Below are 24,232 nucleotides of genomic sequence, written 5' to 3' on the forward strand. Positions count from 1 at the left end.
ATTCAGGCGATTCTCGTTACTATGATTAATACTACAAAACATAGTTTAATTTAGGTTTTTTTAAATCAACATTAGGGTTTTAATATTAAACTATGACTAACAATATATTTCACAATTTCTAAGGCTTCCATATACTCCCATATTTTAATTAGTATTCAAACATGCCTTCTTATTTGTCTTTTCCACTACACCATACCACCCTAGATTATTTTACATTAATGATATTTCTCAAGGTCAAATGCTATGGTTGACGTATTACGATAATAGGTAAGCTTTTGTTATTAGTTAATGATTATTTGTTTGTTATCTATCGTAAATATTAGAATGTTTCTAATATTTACTAGCTGTTGTTATCTATTAACTTTCTTTCAGCTATTATAGAATATTTCTATTCTTTACGATCTTTTCCTAAGGAAACATCGCTTTATTCTTTTGTATATACCTCTTGGTCTTCGTTAATAAGAAGCAAGTATTTTACCAATTACTTTGTAATATGGTATTAGAGCCAATTCTTTGAATTTTTCTAAAAAATATTATAATTTCTTGTTCGAAATTATCAGAGCAATATTTTTTGAAATATTGCATCGAAAAACGTGCCCTTACAAATTTTCATGCTTCTTTCAATGAAAAACGTGCTATGGGATCATTGACTAATATTCTACTCGAGAGCAATTCAAAATCCAATGGTCAAAATTATGGCACTTGGAAGCAGCGGAGAATAACAATTTTTGAATATTGGAATATTGATCAGATTGTTCTGGGTTTTACAATGTATTTGACTGCCCCTGGTACAGATCAAGATATGTGGGATTTGAATAATCGAGAGGTGGTGATGCTTCTCAAATTATCCGTAGTTGATGATCAACTCTCTCAGATTCCATCCGACAAGACAATTGCCGAGATATGGGCACAACTCAAAAATCTTCATGAGACTTCTGACAAAATTAGAGCTTTCTTCTTGAAGAACACTTTGTTTTCTGTTATCATGGATGAGTGAACCTCGTTCAAGGCTCACCTGAATAGGATTCGGGAGATCCGTGATCAGTTGCTTGCCATTGGTCGCAAGATGGAGGAAGAGGACATTTTTGTTATCATTCTCTAGAGTTTATCAAAGTCTTACAAGTATTTTATCGAGACTCTCAACATCACGTCTTCAGGTGTTGATTTGAAGTTAATCGATCTCTACACACTTATGCTTCAGCAAGATCGGTGAAATCAACAATTTGGTAGCGGTTCTAGCTCTACCTCCACAAATTAAGCCTTTGCTGCTAAATCCTTTCAGAAGGATGAAGGCAAGTCTCAACGGTCTTCTCAGCATAAATCCTCTGTTCCAAGTTCAGAAGGCTCCCAGAAGAAAAACATTCAATGCAACTATTGCTACAAGTATGGTCACATGAAGGTTGAATGTCGGAAATTCTTAGCAGCCCAATCTAAGCAATCAGGTTCATAACCCTAAGCGAAAGTGTAGAGCACACTGAGCAGGCAAAACCTGCTTTTTATGCCTTCATGGCTAAAAGACTAGTAGATTATGTAAAGTTGTCTGCTTGGTACATTGATTCAAGTGCCTCTCGTCATTTCACCCACCGCAAAGATTGGTTCACTGACTACCAACCTTATTCAAATTCTGTTATTTTTGGTGGTGGAGAAGAGTACACCGTTGTCGGCAAAGGCAACATTCAAATTTAGTTTGCTAGGAGGAATCTCATTTTCCTCGATGTGTACTATGTTCCAAGGATGGAACTAAATCTACTCTCACTCAGTCAGTTGCTGCGACATTCTCCATAGTTGGATGTCACCTTTAGTTCACATCAGTGTACCATCATTGATAGGGCAACTTAGTCTATCGTTGCAATGGGTCTTGAGGATCATGGTCTTGATAAGTAGGAGATATTTTCCACTGCAAGTCAAATTGTGATATTGATATTAGGATTTAACTGTGTAGTTTTTGAGTCAAACTCATTGAGCCATATATCATGAGTAGTAATTCACTCATGAATCCATCTCTCATTAGAATAAATGTAACACTTAGCACTCATTGGATCTAGGTGATGCTCACAGAGGTGAAGCATTGGGACTTCCCGGGAGGTCACCCATCCTAGTACAAATCCAACTTGAGTGTGCTTAACTAGGAATTTGCCTCCATGGTTAAACCCACTCCAGCTGAAATCCCATTTGCAAAACCTTCACCAAGTGTTGTGCCTTATGAACCATTCATTAGAAAGCCCCTTAAGCTCATCAATTGATAAGTAGGAGATATTTTCCACAACAAGTCAAATTGTGATATTGCTATTAGGATTTAATTGTGTAGTTTTTGAGTCAAACTCTTTGACCCATATATCAAGAGTAGTGATTCACACATGAATCCATCTCTCATGAGAATAAATGGAACACTTAGCACTCATTAGATCTAGGTGATGCTCACAGAGGTGAAGCACTGGGACTTCCCGGGAGGTCACCCATCCCAATATTGCACCAACTTGAGCATGCTTAACTACGGAGTTCCCAACATGGTTAAACCCACTCTGCTTGCAACCCCAAGTGTTGTGCTTTATGAACCATTCATTAGAAAGCCCCTTAAGCTCATCAATTGATAAGTAGGAGATATTTTCCACGACAAGTCAAGTTGTGATATTGCTATTAGGATTTAATTGTGTAGTTTTTGAGTCAAACTCATCGACCCATATATCATGAGTAGTGATTCACACATGAATGGATTGCACCTCAAACTTCTCTCTCACAAAGAAGAATTTGTAAACAAGGGTTTATACTTCAAACTTCTCCCTCATGGAGAAAAATTAATTATCTCAAAGAATCACTGAAGCTAAGATTCCCTCTAAGCAAGGGCCCCATTCTCCACAATTCCAAGCTTCTCCCAAATATGCACAAACTTTAGTTTGCCAACTAGTGTACCTCAACTGACTAACATTCCTTTGCACCATATCTCTAATATAGTTGTATTTGATCTCCAAATGCTTTGACCTATTGTGAAATACAAGGTTGGAGTTTGCATCACTCTTGATGAATTCTAAGTTCACTAAGTATCCATTTATCAAGAATATCATGACCTAGTTGTCAACATAAAGTCCTTCCATTGTACACACATGGAACTCCATTCGATGAATCATAGTCCTCTTACTGCTACGATTTTCTGTCACTTAGAGAAATCATGGTATACTCCCTTTGAATCAATATGACCAATTTTTCTTCAAGTCAAATGAAGCAGATTCTCTAGCTGCTCCCTTTGAAGCTCAACCTCCTGACTTCATCGTCCAAGGTTGCCTCTAAAGGATTGCTGGACTCCCTTTGAATGCAATCTCTCATCATTTTATGCTTCTCGATCTGTCCTAGAAGCATTTTAGAAAAATTAGCCTATGTCTTGACTAATATTCCAAGCATACACGATTCACTATTCTCTAAGTTATTGATGGGAACACAACCCAACAACCAGAATAGACACAATAGAAAGGGGAAATTATATTAACTGAGAAAATAAGCTGGTACAAACAGTGCAGAGAAAATAAACTCAAAACATGCCCTGCGGGCTTACAATAGCATAAATCTGGAGAATATTTCTCCTTTTAGCACCTCCTCTCAAGCTCCAATCCGAACTGCCTTTTACAATGCCAGAAATCTCCTTAAATAGACCCCGGAGGGTTAAGGACTAGGAGTACATTCTAGAAAGTGCTAGTAAGCATCCACCGACAAAATGGAAGGTTCCGGAAGCTGCGTTAGAAGTCGGTGCAATTCTAGAAGAATCCAGAAACGGTAGCCGAACTTCCGGGAGGCATAACTTTTGAACCGTAACTTCGATTGACAAACCGTTTACATTTTCGGAAAGCTCTCGAAGCGCTCTATAGCCCTATGGACAAGCTTTGCTCGTCCCCCATTTTTCGACCCTTTTCGAGGTCATTTAATGCCCCAAACCTGACTTTGAAGCATTCTTAGGGGGTCTCCAAAACCCGAAAAATTGCAATAACTTTCAAACCGTGGGGCCTTTGACCTGATTCTTTTTCTGGAATGCTCTAAATCTCGATTACATTCATCTGGCCAAGTCACACCTTCTAGGTCACCAAAATGATGGTCAAATTGCATGCTCCTATTTTTTCGGGATTTTTAAATGCACTGATAGTTGAACTATGAGAGTTGGAACCTTTATTTGAGCCAAATGGGTATCCAAAAATGTAAAGACATAAAATAGAAACTAAGTCTAAGTACATTTTTTTGGGTGACACAGGATTGCCCTTATACCTCTGGATGCTCCTGCATCAGACACCCAGGGTAGATTGAAAAGTGACCCTGTCACTTTATGGATGATAGAGGAAATCCCAAATGGGAAACCTCAGCTGCTGAAATCCAAGTTGAGTCTTCGATCGGTCGTCCTTTCCATTTGACCAAATACTCTTCATACTGCCTATTTCTGGTACTCCTACCCACACGATGATCTAGAATGTCTTCTATCTCCTCCTTCTTAGAAGCAGGAATTGGGCATGGCTCGAAAACCAGCTCCTCATCTGCACCATCATCATGATACTCTGTTAAATCTGCAATGTTGAAAATGGGAGAAATGTGAATACCATCTGGCAGCTCCACCTCATATGCATTTCCTGAGTTATGTTTCTTCAAAACCTTGCAGGGGCCAAATTTCTTCATTTTCAGCTTGTTGTAAGTACCAACTGGAAATCTTTCTTTTCGTAAGTGCACCATGACAAGATCCCCTACTTGGAATTCCTTATGTCTTCTCCTTTGATCAGCCCTAGCTTTATACTCTTGATTCATCTTGATAATGTGTGCTTGGACCTCTTCATGTAGACGCTTGATGTGTTCAGCAAAATCCTCAGCTTCAACACTTGTTCTCTCCCCTTGTTCTATCTTCCTCAATTCTGGTGCAGTCCTTGGGCTATTTCCATATACAATTTGAAATGGTGATTTTTCCAGTACTCCTATTTACAGAGTTATTATAAGCAAACTCTGCCTGTGGTAGAATCAAATCCCATCCCTTGGGCTTATCTCCAACTAAACATCTCAGCAAATTGCCCAGACTTCTATTTACCACTTCTGTTTGGCCATCAGTCTGTGGGTGATGCGTGGAACTGAATTTCAAGTCTGTTCTCAACTTCTTCCACAATGTCCTCCAGAAATACCCCACAAATTTAGTATCTCGGTCAGAAACTATACTTCTTGGAAGACCATGTAGTCTTACCACCTCTTTGAAAAACAAGTCTGCAATATGGACAGCATCATGAGTTTTGTGGCATGGAATGAAATGTGCCATTTTGGAGAACCTATCAACCACCACGAATACTGAGTCATTACCCCTTTGGGTCCTTGGCAATCCAAGAACAAAATCCATACTTATGTCCTCCCATGGCCTTGATGGAACAGGCAATGGCTGATATAGGTCAGTATTTTGACTAAACCCCTTGGCCACTTGACAAACCTGGCAACTCTGTACAAACTTCTTCACATCCTGTGTAATTTGAGGCCAAAAATAATGTTCTCTAAGAATGGCAATGGTCTTATCCCGACCAAAATGTCCTGCCATCCCTCCACTGTGTTTCTCCTTAATCAGATTTTCCCTCATGGAACTCCTTGGAATGCACAATTGACTACCTTTGAACAACATGCCATCCTGAATCAAATAGTCTAACCACTTGGTTCTATCTACAGCAACAGGTTCTTTACAAGCTTTCCATGCTTCAGAAAAATCAGGATCCTCAGGGTACAAATTCTTGAGTTCATCAAACCCAACTACTTCAACCTGCATTGTTGTAAGCAACAATTGTCTCCTACTTAATGCATCTGCAACCCTGTTAGATTTTCCACTTCTATGCTTTAACACAAATGTATAACTCTGCAAGAATTCTACCCACTTCATATGCCTCTGATTCAATTTACCTTGGCTATTTAGGTACTGTAATGCCTGATGATCAGTATACAAAACAAATTCCTTTGGCAATAAATAATGCCTCCATTTCTTTAAGGCCTGAACTATTGCATAGAACTCTTGATCATAAACAGAATACTTCTTCTTTGCATCATTCAATTTTTCACTAAAATATGCAATAGGCTTACCTTCTTGGCTTAATACAGCCCCAATAGCACTACCACTAGCATCACTATCCACCTGGAATACTTTTCTAAAATCTGGAAGTGCCAACACAGGCTGTTCAGTCACCTTCTTCTTCAGCAACTCAAAACTTCTCGCAGCTGCTGTAGTCCATTTGAACTCTTTTCTATCCCCTCTTATTGTATCAGTTAGAGGTGCACATATGCCACTGAAATTCTTAATAAACTTTCTGTAAAAACTAACTAGACCATGAAATGATCTTACCTCAGTAGCAGACCTTGGAGTAGGCCATTCCAAGATGGCTTTTACCTTCTCTGGATCCATTTTGAGACCTTCAGGTGATATAACAAATCCCAAATAGACTAACTCCCTTTTTGCAAAGACACACTTCTTTAGATTAATTAACAGTTTCTCTTCCCTTAGCCTTTCAAGGACACTACGAATATGCAGTAAATGTTCTTCCAAAGTCTTGCTGAAAATTAAAATATCATCCAAATAGACAATAACAAATTTTCCCAAGAACTTCATAAGTACCTCATTCATGAGCCGCATGAAGGTGCTTGGGGCATTCGTCAATCCAAAGGGCATGACTAACCACTCATAAAGACCCTCCTTGGTCTTGAAGGCTGTTTTCCACTCATCTCCTTCTCGAATCCGTATCTGATGATAGCCACTCTTCAGATCTATCTTTGTGAAGTACTGAGCTCCACTCAAGCAGTCCATAAGATCATCCATCCTTGGTAAAGGAAACCGGTACTTGATGGTTATCCTATTTATAGCTCGAGAATCTGTACACATCCTCCACTCTCCATCCTTCTTTGGTGCAAGTACTGCAGGTACTGCACATGGACTCAGGCTCTCTCGAATCAAGCCCTTCCTCAACAGCTCCTGAACCTGTCTATTTAGCTCCTCTGTTTCAGTCGGAGTCATCCTGTGAGCAGCCTTGTTAGGCAAACTAGCTCCTGGAACCAGATCTATTTGATGACTGATTTGCCTTACTTGTGGCAATCCATCTGGAACGTTATCAGAGATAATATCTCCAAATTCTCCTAGTAAATCTGAAACTTCCAATGGTATTTCACTACTACCTTCTTTATCTTTCCTAGGAATCAAAGCATAGCACATGCGCTGATGTTTCATGCCATCTAAAAACTTCCTTCCATCAACAAGACAAATCCTAGCACTGCTACATACCTTTTCACCTTCCTTTTTCATGGGCTTCAATTTGTGGCGAACTCCATCCTTTGTCAGAGAGTATGTGTTTGCATGTCCATCATGTATTGCATGTCTATCAAACTGCCATGGTCTACCCAACAATAGATGGCAAACATCCATCGAAATAACATCACAAAGAACTTCATCATGGTAACTTCCAATTTTGAATTTTACTAAACATTGTTCACTTACCAGGACCTTATGATCATCTTTTACCCAAGAAATCCGATAGGGCTGGGGATGTTTCTCCCTCTTGAGCTTTAGCTTAGAGACCATCTCTTCTGATACCAGGTTATCAGTGCTACCACCATCAATGATCACATCACAACATTTATCCTCACACTTGCATCTGGTACGGAACAAACTCCTCCGTTGTCCTGGTTCATTCTCACCACTTAGTAGGACTCTTTCATTTACCAAGGCCTCTCCTCTTTCTGCATCCTCTGAATGTGATGATTGTGCATCCTCATCCACATGAGCAACCCTAGCTTGGCCCTCAGCTCTCCTATCTGTCCTTCCTTGTCGTTGAGGGCATTCAAAGGCACGATGACCTTCTTCATTGCAATGGAAACAGGTACCACGGAAGCCTCCTCTTCCTTGTCCACGTCCTCTACCTCTTCCTCTTTGATTTCCAAAGTCTTGAGCACGGGAGCGGTTGAAACCCTCATTCCTCTGGTTCCTGCTAGTACCCTCATCTTCATTTTTCTTTTGAGTTTCATTGCGGCCTCCAGATGATCTACCGCTTCCCCTTCCTCCTTGACCGCGCCCTCTTTGTCTTCCTTCAAACCTTTTACTCAGCTTCTCTTCAACTCGTAGGGCAAACTGGTATGCTTCTTCAACGCTGGTCATTCTTACCAGACTTAGTTCTTCCTGGATGCTAGGTCGTAACCCACTGATATAACGAGCAACCTTCTCCTTATTTGCTTCTACATGCCCTGCTCTAATCAGGAGTCGGTAAAACTCCTCTGTATATTCTTGGACTGATCTTCCTGCTTGCTTTAACCCATGCATCTTCTTAAACAGATCAAGCTCGTAGTCCACAGGAATGAACTGCTTCTTCAATTTGTCCACCATGCGATCCCATCTTGTGATCTTCTCCTTTCCTCTTCTAAGTCTTTCCAGTTGAATCTCTTGCCACCAGATTTTGGCATGGCCTTTTAGTTTGGCCTTTGCAAACTTAACCCTATCTGGGTCCCTTATATCCTCATATTCAAAGTATTCGTCCAGTTCATTGATCCAGTCGATCAACTCATCTGGTTTCAAATTTCCCGAAAATATACCCACTTCAATTGTAGGTCTTTTCCCAAACCTAGAAATGGCCCTAAAAAGCCTTTCCTCTATAGGATTCAGAACTTCCCCGTCAACTTCCATTACTTCCTCTTCATTGTCATCCTCACTATTGTCATCTGCGGCAATATTTGCTCCTCTACGAAGCTCCTCTTGCAATGCTTGTACCTGTCTCTGGAGGGCTCTAACCTCCTCAGGATCAACAGCTCTGGCCCTTCCACCACGCTCTCTTCGTGGAGGCATCTTCTAACTCGAACCCACAACCACACAGTCCTGGTGCAAACTGCCTCACAGTCGGCGCTCTGTCTACACACTCAGGAAAACCCGCTCTGACACCACTTGATGGGGACACAATCCAACTACCAGAATAGACACAATAGAAAGGGGAAATTATATTAATTGAGAAAATAAGCTGGTACAAACAGTGCAGAGAAAATAAACTCAAAACATGCCCTGCGGGCTTACAATAGCATAAATCTGGAGAATATTTCTCCTTTTAGCACCTCCTCTCAAGCTCCAATCCGAACTGCCTTTTACAATGCCAGAAATCTCCTTAAATAGACCCCGGAGGGTTAAGGACTAGGAGTACATTCTAGAAAGTGCTAGTAAGCATCCACCGACAAAATGGAAGGTTCCGGAAGCTGCGTTAGAAGTCGGTGCAATTCTAGAAGAATCCAGAAACGGTAGCCGAACTTCCGGGAGGCATAACTTTTGAACCGTAACTCCGATTGACGAACCGTTTACATTTTCGGAAAGCTCTCGAAGCGCTCTATAGCCCTATGGACAAGCTTTGCTCGTCCCCCATTTTTCGACCCTTTTCGAGGTCATTTAATGCCCCAAACCTGACTTTGAAGCATTCTTAGGGGGTCTCCAAAACCCGAAAAACTGCAATAACTTTCAAACCGTGGGGCCTTTTGACCTGATTCTTTTTCTGGAATGCTCTAAATCTCGATTACATTCATCTGGCCAAGTCACACCTTCTAGGTCACCAAAATGATGGTCAAATTGCATGCTCCTATTTTTTCGGGATTTTTAAATGCACTGATAGTTGAACTATGAGAGTTGGAACCTTTATTTGAGCCAAATGGGTATCCAAAAATGTAAAGACATAAAATAGAAACTAAGTCTAAGTACATTTTTTTGGGTGACACAGGATTGCCCTTATACCTCTGGATGCTCCTGCATCAGTTATAGCATGAATTAACTACATAAAATTCATGATCAATATTCAAAGGTATACTCATAAAATACTTATATCATGTAGTCAAAGGATAATGCCTCTAGGCAATACTTGAACCCCTTGAGCAACAATGCCTTAAATTAAAATGTCAAGCTGATTTTTGTAGCACACTATACAATTCAGATTTTTTTTGTCTTTGGAGCATTCACGTAGTCTTAATCATAAACAATGCCTTCACTTTGCTTCAAAGTTTCATTGGATACACATACTCTTCAGCAAAGGCTTTCTCCCAGAATCTTTCAAACATGAAGCTCTCACTCTCTTGTTTTCAGCAGTTCACACACATCCTCTGTTGTTTATTAAAATGTTCATAGATATAAATAGCTGGTAACATTATTGAATTCTTCAGCAACTCTAAGCCGTGAGCCCTATGGAAACAGAGACAAGGTGAAGGCTAGATCTCTGTGACAACTCCACAAATCAGTTAAGCCCGTTGACTATGTACTCATGCGAATCTCTTGTTCACAGTATGATTAGGAGATAACAACTTTAATGGTTAATTTCTTTCCCTCCTTTAATCACCACTTGTTCAGGATGCAACGAGGCTCTCAAGTATAGACAGTTTGAATACCCACAGACACATTCTGCTCAATTCTGAGCCCATAAGGGGAGTCGCACTATACCACTGCTTTCAGTCGGCTGACCAGACAACTGCAATCAATACATCCATAAATTGATGGAATTCCTCTCCATAACGACACAGTGTTTCATATATAGAGATTTGAAGTATCTTCCCTTCTAGAACGTGTTACATCCAAACGCAGAAGGCATGAATAAATGATACTTAATAAAAATGTCTATCCTGAAGGCAACAGTTGAGTCTAAATACACATCTTCAGATGACTTTCCAAATGAAAGAAGTGACAAGTGCCATCATACAATAACCTGCTTCATTCTTTAAAGATAATCACCTCTTTTAACAAATATCACTGATGAAGTTGCTGCCATAGAATACTACCCTGCTCAAACCAAATAATAGATATATCTTTAACAGATTGTATATCTTAATAGCAGTTTATCAACATGTATTATGGCTTCAATATAGTTGCCGTGCTTGTTTGTGCAATTTCTTAGAGCGCTGCTTCGAATATGTGATAATTGCTGTCCATTCAAGGTTTCTGACACAATATTGTGTCATTTTGCTGTAAGGCTTTCTGCCGTGTAAGCTTGTGAACAAATAAAACAAAGTATATTTGTTTGTTTGCTATCACAACCTCTTCAAGTATAGTTGTATTTTCTCTTAGTAGTTTGATTGCTTCATAAATTATATCACAAGACTTCAATCATTGCTGATAAAAACAAGAAACACAGACTTAAACCTTCCATGTAGGCTTGACACAATCATCAGCTTACATCTCCCCCTTCATTGTGGTGAGTTTCAACATTTGTCAACCCAACAAGCCGTGTCTGCAGTATTTTATACACACATTTCGACAGTGGCGATCCACGGTCATGCCAGCAAAGAAAGATCCGCCTTATTTCAAACTGCAAACCATCTCACAACCAGTGAAGATCCAACATGGCATCTCCAAGTCAGCCACTGTAAACTTGCCGATTTGACCACTGTTGCAGTGACCAGACTCGGTTCCCTCCTGCATGTACTGATAGCATAGACACTTAGTGCCAGTTGACATTGCCAAGGTGCTGCCAGTATTTGTTGAATAATGAAAATTAATCTGAAAAATAAAATAAAATTGAAACCATGGCTCTGATACCATGTTGTTTTTCTGTGCTTATTTAACCACGGGTACTGATTTGCCTCCCAACCATTGACAATCCATGATTATCTAGCCTGAGCATTGCTGCTTCTCAGATCTAGCAGATTGTGCATATTCATTTCATTCTTGAGAGAGGATTTCCTTTATACCAATAAAAGGTGCCCCTTCACCAAGGGATGCCACTCTTCCAAGTTGGCCCCAATAATTAAATATATATTTCTCTTCTAATTAATTATATAATTAATTGATAATAATAGTATCACAATAATATAATTAGATTATCACTAATGTAATTATAGTATCGCAATAAATATAATATAATTATCACAATAAATATAATGTAAATATATTATCTCAATAAATATTATATTATCACATAAAATGTAATTATTATATTATCAATAATTATATTACCAATTATAGTACCTCAATAATTACATCATTTAATATAACAATTATATTACTAATTTGGCCTTCACCTTGCCTGGCTTTCTTAGAGGCAAGGAGTTACAAGTGAACTTTTGTTACAATCTTATTTACATTTTTACATAGAGTTTGCTGATACATGTTGTGATACATGGAATTGTTGGCTCCTAAGCCATGATAGACACTGATGTCCTTATCTTTCAGGAGTGTCTTGACTTCTACAAGTGTTGCCTGCCAGAATTAGCCAAATTCTATCTTACCAGTTGTTAGTAAAAGATATCCTGCAGCACCAGACATTAGTGATATTCATACATAATTCAAGATGTCCACTGTAGAAATCCTTTCATCCTATAACCATTATGTAGGGATGCAGAATAACAACTATGAATTGGAAATTAAATAAACTTGTAAATGCTGCTACTGGAAAAATTATCCTTTGACATTAGTCAATGTGAAGTTACATGTCTACCAACATACTGAGATATAAACTGAGATCGAAAGAGCCACATCTATAGATGAGTGCATTAGTAGGTAAGTGTAGTCATCTATTTCTGATATCTACATGTACAAACCAACACACTCATATAAATGAATCTTAAAAAACTCAATCATACACCTCAGTATATTAATAGGTATGCAACTTCGCATGATATTCTAAGAATCCATAATCCAAGCGGCCATCCAAAAAGTCCATACTGGAAATATCTAAGATAATAGAAGCATAATTGCAGTGAACTGTGAATTAAATCTTTCCAGATATAACCAATCACTTTGTGACCTATTCCACACATACACCCATACTCTTACAGATATACAGTATAGTAATTAAAAAATATATTTATTAATTTTCCTAGGATAATCAGTCTTTGGGAAGTTACAAAAATAAGCATGAATTCCCTGTAGATATTCTTTCCTTCTTTTCATTATAACCATTAGTCCATGTTCTCTATCAATTAATTTGTATCTCATTCAATTAACTATCTGTCAGCCATAATTATCACAGAGCAGATAGATATCTGAAATAACCATAATAGTAACCGCGATCTGAGTTTTGCAATGAGTACATCACCAGCCATTCGTACAACCATAAGATAACATTATGCTTCTTTGCCAAAGGAAACCATGCAAATTTATTTCATAGAAATAAATGCCTAAACTTCGGAAAGAGTGATATTGGTGCATCTGTGTGAACAAATCTGTGAATATATATCTGTTTGTGTGTGTGTGTGTGTATGTTTTTATGTATTCATGTTTGACCCTTATCAATATCAATACTACCAGGAGTTACTGACCAGCAGTTTTTCATAAACAGTGAAGCTATCAAACAAAGCTATACCCCTTTACATTACTTCCCAGAGTCATCCCCATAACAAAGTCATTTTTAACTTAAGGTAAAATCAGTATCATGTAAAGTATATTGGCCTTAAATATCATAAGATATCAGTGTCTTCGCCATAGGGGCTCAGTAAGCAAGAACAAAATATTTTAAAACTGAAACGAGGCAAGCATTATGAAGCAGAGACACACAGTCCTCATTTTTATCCACACTCCTTCCTTTCAATCCATACTTTGTCCACCCCAAGATTCACCTGCTTATCTGGCTCCCCATTCCCTTCTCTGTAAATGTGATTGATAGTTACATGTCTGAAAACACTTAGAATCTCCATAACGCTATGAACCAGTCCGTTGAGTCTCCAGTTTGGGGTTGCCCCTTCCTTATAGCATTAATTACCATGGCAGAATCCCCTTCAATAACAATTCTATCCACCTTAAGTCTTTTGCATACTAACAGTCCTTCCAACAAGGCTACGAATTCTGCAGAAATGTTGCATTCCTTACCAATTGGTTTTGCTACTTCAGCAATTGTCTGACCTTTTGAGTTTTGAATATAGCATCCAATCCCAGCAATTCCTGGATTATGTCTTGAAGCACCATCAAAGTTCAGCTTAATCTAGCCCTCCAGAGGAGCTTCCGATTTGCAATTTTAATGCAGCATATTTGATTCGTCCAAGTTTTTCCCAACAAAGGTATCTTTAGTCCAATCTATTTATTCATGATCCTATCATCCCATATGGAGAAAACTTTCTTTTTACTCACATTTATGTTTTTGCTGTTGACAACTTCTACAATAGCTGCCTCAATCTTGTTCGTAAGCTGTTCTACTATCATGTTTATTTCTTTGTAATTTTTTTCTATTTCTCTCCTTCCACACTTCCCATATCAGCAGCGAGGGTGCTGTCATCCATAGATTGTTTTATAAATCCTTTCCTTTTTTCTGCGGGAAGCTCACAGCCCAATAAACTTTGAGAATGTTATTTTCCATCCCAGCCTATAGTTCAGCCATTGCCAACGTTTATTGGTATAGTCAGAAGTCAGTAGGAACAATTCAACCTCCAATCCACTTTATTATAAGCTTTTTTGCTATAATTTCAATGAGCATGCCAACTTCATTATTATGTTGGATTGAGTGAATAGCTTCTTGAGCAATGATTACTCTATCTAAGATTGATCTGCCCGGTACATACCCTGTTTGCCCATCTGCAATTAATGCAGGGGACAATTTCTTCATCCCATTTGCCATAGTTTTTGTCAGGATCTTATAGATAGTTTTGCATAATGAGACTGGCCTAAAATCTTCAAAATTCTTAATATCTGCCTTCTTTGGGATAAGGGCTATGAATGTATAATTAATTTCTCTGTACAGTTTCCTGGAATTCCAGCTGCATTCCACTACTTAAGTCACCTCATCCCCCAGGATAAAATAAGGCCGGGAATCCATCCAGTCCTGGTGTATTATCAGGATTCAGCCGTTCAAGCGCAGATTTATTTTCATTTATTGTGAGATTGGCATTCAACATCTTGTTTGGTTCCTCGGTGATTAATTTAAGTTTTTAAGTATCTTGTTCTGGGTGCTAAAGTTAGCACATTCCCTATTGTTAAGTACATCCATAAAGTATGATACTGCTTCTGCTATTCTTTCAGGTTCTTATAATCAGCTTCCATCCAATTTTGTAATTCTTGGTATTCTATTCAGGTTTCTCCTAATCTTTGTACTGTTATGAATGAACTTGGTATTTTTATCCCCTTCTGGTAACCAAGTTTCCCTAGACTTTTGGCATAAATATATTTACTCCTTCGCTAGTATATCTTTATATTTATTTAATAATTCCTTTTATAACCCTTCAATTATAACCCTATTATTGAGATCCTAAATTTCCTTTTTCATGTACCTCTTTTTCTCTAACATATTGCCAAAGTGATCTTTACTCCAGTTTGCCAATTTTATTTTTAATTTTTTAATGATCTATGGTTTGCCATGAACACGAAGGCCCTTGATCCCTTAAAATGTTCTTCCTTCCACCATTGTTCTAGAAAGGGTTGAAAATTATCATCTGTAAACAACATCTTCTCAAATTTCGAAGGGCATCTTTTTGGTTGTATACCTTCCTCTATATCAAGCTGGACTGGAAAATGATCTGATCCTGAGGTGGATAGAATTGTGGCTCTGAGACTGTGATTAAATTCAGTCAGGCTACCCTTATAAAAAACCTATCCAATATTTCAGCTATATGGCTGAATCCTGTACGTCTATTATTCCATGTGTGCTTTCTGTTATCAATCTTGATTTCCATAAGTTCCTTGCTTTTTACCAAATCCTTAAAACTTTGTGATTGCTTGTGAATCTTTATTCACACCCCCCATTTCTCTTCCTTTCTTAATACCACATTAAAATCACTATCAATAATGAAGTTTTGACGCAGAATTTTTTCCATCAAATTACCTATCTCTCCTCACACACTGCATTTGTCCTGGATAGAGGTTGGCCGTATACGTTGATCAAACAGAAAACAAAGTTACTTTCAATACTTCTAACCATTCCACAAGACCAGTATTTTCCATTGATTTTCCTTGGGTTCCATGCTATCCCTAAACCCCCAGAGCAACTTCCAATACCCATGCACATAATCTTTTTTCAAATCCTTCCATATCATCCTTTCCCAGTTTTATCTCCTGTAACATGGTAATATCTGCCCTGAAGTTGAAGATGCACTGTTTAACTAAACACCGTTTGTTAGGGGCATTGATGCCCCTAACATTCCATGTGATTACCTTCACTGGGCTGGGAAGGAACTTCCCCCTCCCTGAATTCATGAGTTCTGTGATCTTTGTTTGGCCTGCAGCGGTGCCATCCCTTTGTATTAGTTTGTTTTTTGATTTCCTCCCTCTATTCTTCAACACTTACGCACAGTCACGGGAGGTTCTTCCAGAATCAGTTGAACTTATTTCTAACCCTTCTCTATCTACTACCTGAAGCCTTTCTTCGTATTTTGTCTTATCCTCTTCACCATTCACCATAGAGTCAAAAACCTTGGCGAACATTTCCTGTTTTGCAGCAACTGCTTCTTCATTCTCATATCCGGCATCCATATCTAAGCCTAGGAATTTATTAATCACTAATATCATCTGAGTTCCATCTTCATTTTCTTCTATTGCTGATTGACTTGGTGAGCCCTTTACAACCTTCTTAACTTATTCTATTCTTAATTCCTTGTCTTAAATAATCCATTCTGTTTCTACTACATCCTTCTTAATATTACCTAATTCATTTCAACTACCCTCTTAACTGCCTCTGCCTCTGGCTGCTTCCAGATTTCCTTTAGTGAATCATTGTACTCATCTATGCTCATGTCTTTTTCTAAATGATTTATAATGACCTCTCCTATATTGGTTTCCAGCTTAAAACCCATCCTCACCAATTCACTCTTCGAGAGTAGGTCATGTTTCGGGGGGATGTCCCTATATTGCTGGTTCGCTCCATTATTAGTTTTATCAAATATGCTCGTGTCCTTTATTTCGATGACTTCCCCCTCCTCCCTTAGTAGGTTATAAACAGTTCCATAAGGTTGGACTGCATCAACAGGGCAGTTTGTGTTGTGAGTTCCTTTTTCCAACTTTTCAACCTGTCTTTCCAGTGTTAGATAATTTCCTCTCTGTTAATTCTTCCATTAATCTTCTCAGTGGTGCTTGGGGGTCCTTCCATCTCTGTAATCAAGTGATTTTCTTGTGTTGACTGATGCTTGGATTCTCAATAATAAAAACTCCCTTATTCTCAAAGAATTTGATTTAAACAGCCGGTGTTTGTATAGGAATCCTGTTTGGAGGGGTTGAACTATATTTATTGCTTTCTTTATTGTGGCAAATTTCTGGAGTTATCCTATAAATGCAATTCCTGATTTTCAGATCTAGAGGTTCTAACTTAGTTATGCTAATAATAATATCAGAACATGATAGAAAATCCTCTTCCACTGTAAGATCCCGTTTTTGGGACATTAGGAAATTTAAAGATATTCATATTAATAATATAATATTGAAATTGACTATAGGAGCATAATTTGAATTTATAAAAAGGTCAATTTAATATTATAAAGTGGGCAAAAAATTGACAAGGATAAGACGAAAAGACGGGGGGATTCAAAGAGTCATAGCCTCGAGGATTAAAAGGAGAAAGCCTTATTCATTTGGACATGTTTTGGATTTGAAATTCATTTTCTGGTTTTCTCTTTGGAAAATTTTGGGAAGCTGTTAGCTTTCTCTTGTTGAGGACCCTGAGGACAGAAAACTTTGGGCTCTTTTTAGGTGGATTGGATGTAGCCCCGATTTATCTTTGCGGTGGATTCACATCAGAATTCGCATTGGAATTACAGGTGCATTTATTGTTTATCTCCAATCCTACTGTATTTCTGTTTTTAAGATTGGACTTGATTGTTATTGTATTGCTGATGTACAATGCAATGATGAGTTTTGGAGTTTACTGAGCATTTGCTGGTTATTATTGGTTCATTGCTAGTTTATTGTGCTGGTTTATTTGGTATAAAATATATGTTTATATTCTGAAAATTGTTTGAGGAAAAATTGGGAAAATATCCTATTGGAACAGTACAGTGGTACCAGAGCTAAAAACTTCTGCCATCCAATGGAATTTATTCAGAAAGATTTATCAGAATTTTTTTGAGGACATTATATATTGTGACCCTTGCAAGTTTTTTTTACAGACTCCATAAAATCTGGGAAAGAATCAAACCTGGCTGGGAGTTTGTGCCACTCTCTAAAGGCATATATATTTAATTATTTGAGCTTATATTATGTAAACTTTACCAAAGGGTTAATTCATAAAGTTTATTGCCTTGGATTGGTTGAATTTTGGAAACACAAATATAAAGTTGGAGATTTCTCATATCACCATGGGGGAATATTTGTCTGGGCAGATATTTGATGGTCAATATATTTCTCCTGCGGGCCCATGTTTATTGTTTCTGAGACTATATGCAAAGAAGAGTATATCAGGCGACCTTTGGTATTGATTAATATTATGAAGCTGCAGGATATTCAGATTTGAAAGACTATAGTTAGTATTAAAAATTGGTGTCGTTAGAGTATGGTCGGGGCACAATTTTAATATGGGCAAATGGTTTGTGGACCCTTATGATGGTATTCGACAAATATAAATATTGAAGTAGTAGTTGACGTAAATTACATTTGCTAAAAAATTCTTCAGCACTTGCCATTGCTTATTTTTTAGGTCAAATTGCCGTGGAATATTTCATACTTAATAGTTGCGGGTTGCCGTATTTATCAGAACGTATATTGTTGCCGCCTTTTAGTATTTTGGAGAAGAGTTGCTAAGTTATAATTGTCAGTGGAAAATAATTAATATTGAATATGCCTCGAGTTTGGGTATAGTTTGGGGCATAACTTCTCAAAACATTGGTTCGATTGGTTTATCTTTTGTTGTAAATCTTGTCGGTAGAAGATCTAGATTGGAAGAGAGGAGATGATCACAAAATATTGAGGAGATTGCAGATACTTTCTGTCGTGAATCAGTACCCCTGGAGTTGGGTGTTACATGGTTTTGAGCACCCAAGTTAGTTAGGGCGGTCGTTACAGAAAGAGAAAATCTATCAGAAGCCTTTGGAACTCTCAACAAGCCCTCTGGAATAAGAAGTGCAACTTCAAAGAAGTTTAATTAGCAGACCTCAATCGAGCAAGAGATTTCGTTTTTGAACCAAGCCTTGTATAAAAACAATCCGTGGAAACAGTCAGAGTGATAATAAAACTAGCCACTGGGAAATTCCATATTCATACAAATCCTTAGGCACCATTCTTGCTCCAGACTATGATTTTTCTCAGACACGGAAGTGATAACATGATCCTTGAGTTGGTAACATGTAGAGTTGAAGTGGGCAACCGATAGACAGGGAGCTAAAATTCGTAACAGCTTCTTTATTGTGCTACCAGGTGCTTTTGTTTTTAATTGGCATAGGAAAGAAATGGAATGATCGCTTTGCCGAGATTTGCATCTGGGCAGGAAATTACTGGATTGGTACTAGTCTGCTAATTTCTAGACATTTGAGTCCCTTTATTTGTCCTTGCGAGCTTGTACTTGTCATATGCATTACATTTTGAGCTATGTTCCCCGGGGACACGTACCCGGTCTAAAATCCCCCGTTTCGGGGACGGGGGGACGGGTATGGGAAGTCCCCCAGCCGTCCCCAAATTCCCTTTTTTTGCAGGGGACGTCCCCGAAACTTGGGGACGTGGGGGGACAAAAGGGGGATGGCTAGCCGTCCCCGGTACGGAAAGGGGACGTCTAGCCGTCCCCCGATCGTACCGAGTACGGCCGGCCGTCCCCCTTTTTTGCAAGCGCAAAACATTAAAAAAAAAAAACATAAAAAAAACATTTGTTGTGTCTTTTTTGGTCGGCTAGTGGGCCCCACTCCTCCAAAAACCTTAAAATGTATATAACTCAACACATTTAAATTGTTTTAACCATTCTTTGGTTTTCATTTTATGTTGCAGCTGGCTGAAGTTTTCATTTTGCAAGTAGAGGAGGTAATAGTTTTGCTTCCAAGAGCTTGACCAAGGGTTTGATCTTCTATTTTGTCCACTAAGTAAGTATAAAACTCTTTGTGCTTTCATCTATCATTTTTTTAATAAATTTGTAGCTTGCAAAGTCTGATTTTTTTTTTTTTTTTCATTGTTTCAGCTCATATATCTATTCAATTGCATATTTAAACACAATGAGCAGCAGTGGGAGTACAAGTAGTAGTAGTGAAGAAGAAAATGTAGAGGTTGATGTTGTTAGTAGTGACACTAGGCAAAAACCTAATCCTAAAGCTGATTTGTTTAAATGCCCTTCCGACATTGTGAAGAATTTTGCAAAGGGTCCTTTCAATAGGAAAAAACCTCTTCTCCAATATGTCACACCTAGGCCAAAAGATAAAAAGAATTCGGGAGGGACTAGGGTGTGGGATTGTCATGTTTGTCTTGATGATTTTAGGGGCAGCTATACAAGAGTGAAGTCATATTTTTTAGGTGTTACATGCCAAGGAGTCAAAGCTTGTCCTAACCTAACCAATGAACAAAAATTAGAATGTCAAAGATTGCACTTAGAGGCTGAAATGGAGGGGCAAAATTTGACAGTGACATCACCATCCATTCCCTCACAATCATCTAGGCATATTTCATCCACCATTGGTACTAGTGGCAGCCCTAGTGGGTCTAGAGGGAAGAGAAAGATAAGTAGTAGTGAGAAAGGCTCGGTGGAAAGTATGTTTAATGCATAGGCAAAGGAGAAGTGTGAGGCATCCATTGGTAGATTCTTTGTTGCTAATGGTATCCCATATAATGCAGCCCGTTCCACTTATTATAAACAAATGGTGAAAGATATTATGAGCATGAATTCCTCATTTGTGCCCCCTGGTGAGCATAAGCTACGAACCACTATCCTATATGAAGAGTACTCAAAGGTTGCTTTATTATTTGAGGATATGAGACACACTTGGGTTAGGACAGGCTGCTCTATTGTGATGGATGGGTGGACCGATGTTAGACATCGGCCACTCATCAATATCATTGTCACATCCCCTGCTGGCTCTTATTTTTTGAGAGCCATAGATTGCTCAGGAAAGAAGAAGGATGCAGATTTTCAGTTCACCATTTTGCGAGATGCCATAGAGGAGATTGGGCCCTCTAATGTTGTACAGGTTATCACAGATTCTGCACCTGTGTGCAAATCAATAGGTTTGATGATAGAGGGTGCTTATAGGCACATATTTTGGACCCCTTGTGTTCATTCCTTGAACAATGCATTGAAGGACATAGGGAAGATTGAATGGGTGAAGCAAGCGGTGCTAGAAGCTAAAGAAGTGCAAATGTTTATTTGCAACCACCACACTTCACTTGCTCTATTTAGGTCCTTCTCTAAGAAGGAGTTCCTCAAACCAGCCGAGACAAGGTATGTCAATTATAATTATAGTTTACTTTTAGTTTGTTTTAACTTTAAGTTATTTAAAAAAATTATTTATAAGTTTACTTATATGTGATGCTTTTTGTTTTAAATTTTAATCATTAATGTTTAAGTTTAAATTTTTAATTTTTAATTGTTGCTATAGGTATTGCACATATTTCATCTTGATGGAGAGGATGATTGAGGTGTATGAAGCCCTTCAATTGATGGTGGTGAATCCAGAGTGGGGAGGATGGTCTCATTCTAAGTCCACTGAAGGAAAAGCGGTGAGGCAAAGGATCCTTGATGAGAGTTGGTGGTCCACAATGAAGTAAGTTGTTAGTTTTTAAATTTACTATTAGTCTTTTGCTTGCTGATTTTCCTACTAATAATTTTAAAATTCTTAAAATTCTAATTCTGATTTTTTTCTTGTTGGCATTTTGATCTTGCAGATACATTTGCTCTGTCATAGCACCCATTGTTGATGTCATTAGATATGCTGATACTGATGCTCCTAGTTTAGGAGAGATCTATGAGACTATTGACAACATGTTGGGTAAGATGAAGAGAATTGTTGCGGCAAAGGATCCTACATTGGGCTTTTATGAGGAGCATATTAGGCCTATTGTGACGCGGAGGTGGAACATAATGAATACCCCGCTTCATATGGCAGCATTTGCTCTAAATCCCAAATGGTATGCACAGTTGGGTGGAAGGGGCCTCCCATGTGATGATCCTGAGGTTTTGGATGGCTTCACAAAAGCAATTGATAAGATGTATTCAGCTCAAGATGCCTCTACTCTTCGTGCACAGTTCCTTGACTTCACCAACCTTCGTGGCCCAAACTTGGGTAAGCAACAAGCACGGTTGGATAGAGTTGTTTTGGCACAGAGGGATCCTATTGGATGGTGGACTTGGCATGGGAGAGATACACCTGAGTTAAAGATACTTGCCGTCGCCTCCTTTCACAGGTTGCTAGTTCTTCAGCTGCAGAGAGGAACTGGTCCACATATTCATATATCCACTCTATCAAGAGGAATAGACTTACCTCTAAAAGAGCGGAGAAGCTAGTGACAGTGCATCATGCTCTTCGACTTGCCGATCGCTAGGCTCCAGAGTATAGGCAGACACCAGCTTTGCGATGAGATGTTGAGCCTGAGGATGTGGCCCAGATAGATGAGGATGACATAGCACCAGGACTGGTTGGGGTTCCATTAGATGAGACTGCGCTTCCTGTGGAGGATGACAGTGAGGAGGATTCTGATTTTGATGCCATGGATTAGTAGAGGCAGAATAGGAGCAGCAGTCTGCTTCATTTTCTATGTTTTGCTTTTTATGTTGAACATGAACATGATTATAATACATTGATTATATGATACTTATTACTTTATGGCAGCCTATAGCTTTGGGCATATTTTGATTTTGATTTTCAGATTTATGATTTATCATGCTTATCATTATGAGTCTTATAATATTGACAATGGTTAATAACTTAATGTTCATTGTTCAGTGTTCTCTGATATTGTATTGATATGCATTTTGAGAATTGGATACTAAAATACTAAATAGTAAAATACTAAAATCGGATATTATTTCATAGATGGCATTCAAATGTTGTATGTTATGGTTCTATAATGTTTAAATGACATGCTTTGTGCTTAGTTTCATATGAATGACATGTATATTTACAAATTTAAATGTATATACTGTATTTTAAAATTTTCCTATATATATAGCCGTCCCCGTCCCCCCCCGTCCCCAAAATCGCCAAAAAAATTTGCCGTCCCGGAAACCCGTCCCGCCGTCCCCCGTCATCCCCGTACCGGAAACTTGGGGGAACATAGCTTCTGAGCCATGAAGGACTGGAGCCGTTACTTCTGAGGAATATTTTTTGGCAACGTGGAAATAAAGGGAAACGATACGATCTTTCAAACAAATACTTTATTTTGCTGCAACTTATAGTTCAAGCTATACATATTTGAGTTGGGACAAGCGAACAGTTTCCAAGAACTGTTACAGATTCTTGTCTTTGCAGAGAGGCTAAGTTTTTTATTTTGGAGCTATATGGAGGACAATGAAGAAGAAATAGGTTATGCGATAAGGCTAAGTCATATGTTAATGATTGGTTGAATATGTTGTTCAATATCCTTTGAAGATATATGGGCGTTTGGTTAGCTACCTGCTTATGTTGTATTCATCGCTGAGCAGGTTGAGGGTAAACAAGTATATCTCGGTTGGACATTACAGTTGTGGAATTCTGCAACATCAAAATCAAACTGCCATGTCACTGTTTGAAGGATACTCAAAATAGAGTTTTTCGGCATTAAGCTAGTATCGCATAATTTTTTTCCTGAAGACGCCTGAAGCATTAAGCCTCTCTCTCTCTCTCTCTGTATATATATATATATATATATTGTTGGAAATTTGTAAGTACAAACACCTATAGGAGTTTGAGTGGGACGAAATGACAACCTGTGTCTGACTCAAGTCTAAGTTGACTTCAGGTGTTCAGATGTTTTGTCCAGGTAATTACGCAAAACCATAGTTGCCCCAAATATATGCTTTCAAGGGGATGCTATTGGCTTTTCAGTGTGTTGAAGGGAGTTGGGCTTGGTTAACTGAAAATATTGAAAGGAGTAGCCATTGGGGGAAATTTTGGAAAAAATAGAATATAGTGCTCCTGAATATATCATATAATCTTGACCTTTTGTGCAGCGATTAGGATTGCAACCACAAACTTTATTTATTTCCTGAGCAGAGGTTCGATAACGTCCATGAAGCACTTGATGAGATAGGTTTGACAGTTGCTGGCATGACGGGGAATTAATAACAGATCTGAAGCTTCTTTCCTATGCATTCTTGGTGGAACCATAAGAGTTGGGAGGTGTCTAAAAGTTGAGTAAGGATGTTTGTTTTTGAGGGCCAGTATATTCTGAAAATTGCACCTATGAATAACAGTCCTGCAAGATTTGTATCAATCGTATAGGCATGTA

General features: G+C 38.4%; 2 protein-coding genes across 32 annotated transcripts in view; both read left to right on the plus strand.

The window, feature by feature from the left end:
- The window catches only part of LOC149556241 (uncharacterized), a 123,927-nt gene that overhangs the window by 36,957 nt on the left and 62,738 nt on the right, over nucleotides 1-24,232 (plus strand). For 7 of the 30 annotated variants that reach the window (XM_089830403.1, XM_089830397.1, XM_089830398.1 and 4 more), the window contains one exon: nucleotides 17,591-17,658. The exons of the other annotated variants lie outside the window; for them this stretch is intronic. In XM_089830403.1, coding sequence (XP_089686529.1) covers nucleotides 17,591-17,658 — 68 coding nt within the window. The remainder of the gene's footprint in view (nucleotides 1-17,590; nucleotides 17,659-24,232) is intronic. 30 annotated transcript variants of the gene reach the window in all.
- LOC149556243 (uncharacterized) lies at nucleotides 18,466-22,629 on the plus strand. Of its 2 annotated transcripts, XM_089785830.1 has the most exons (4): nucleotides 18,466-19,902; nucleotides 19,998-21,248; nucleotides 21,406-21,570; nucleotides 21,692-22,629. In XM_089785830.1, exons 2-4 carry the CDS (start codon nucleotides 20,668-20,670, stop codon nucleotides 22,308-22,310), a joined length of 1,365 nt encoding a protein of 454 aa, XP_089641956.1. In that variant the 5' UTR covers nucleotides 18,466-19,902; nucleotides 19,998-20,667; the 3' UTR covers nucleotides 22,311-22,629. The 2 variants fall into 2 exon arrangements, with proteins under 2 accessions (XP_089641956.1, XP_089641955.1); XM_089785829.1 differs by having other exon boundaries at nucleotides 18,466-21,248.

Source organism: Cupressus sempervirens, chromosome 5 (assembly GCF_028749045.1).
Source record: "Cupressus sempervirens isolate cs-2001-9-10 chromosome 5, ASM2874904v1, whole genome shotgun sequence".
Taxonomy (NCBI): Eukaryota; Viridiplantae; Streptophyta; class Pinopsida; order Cupressales; family Cupressaceae; genus Cupressus; species Cupressus sempervirens.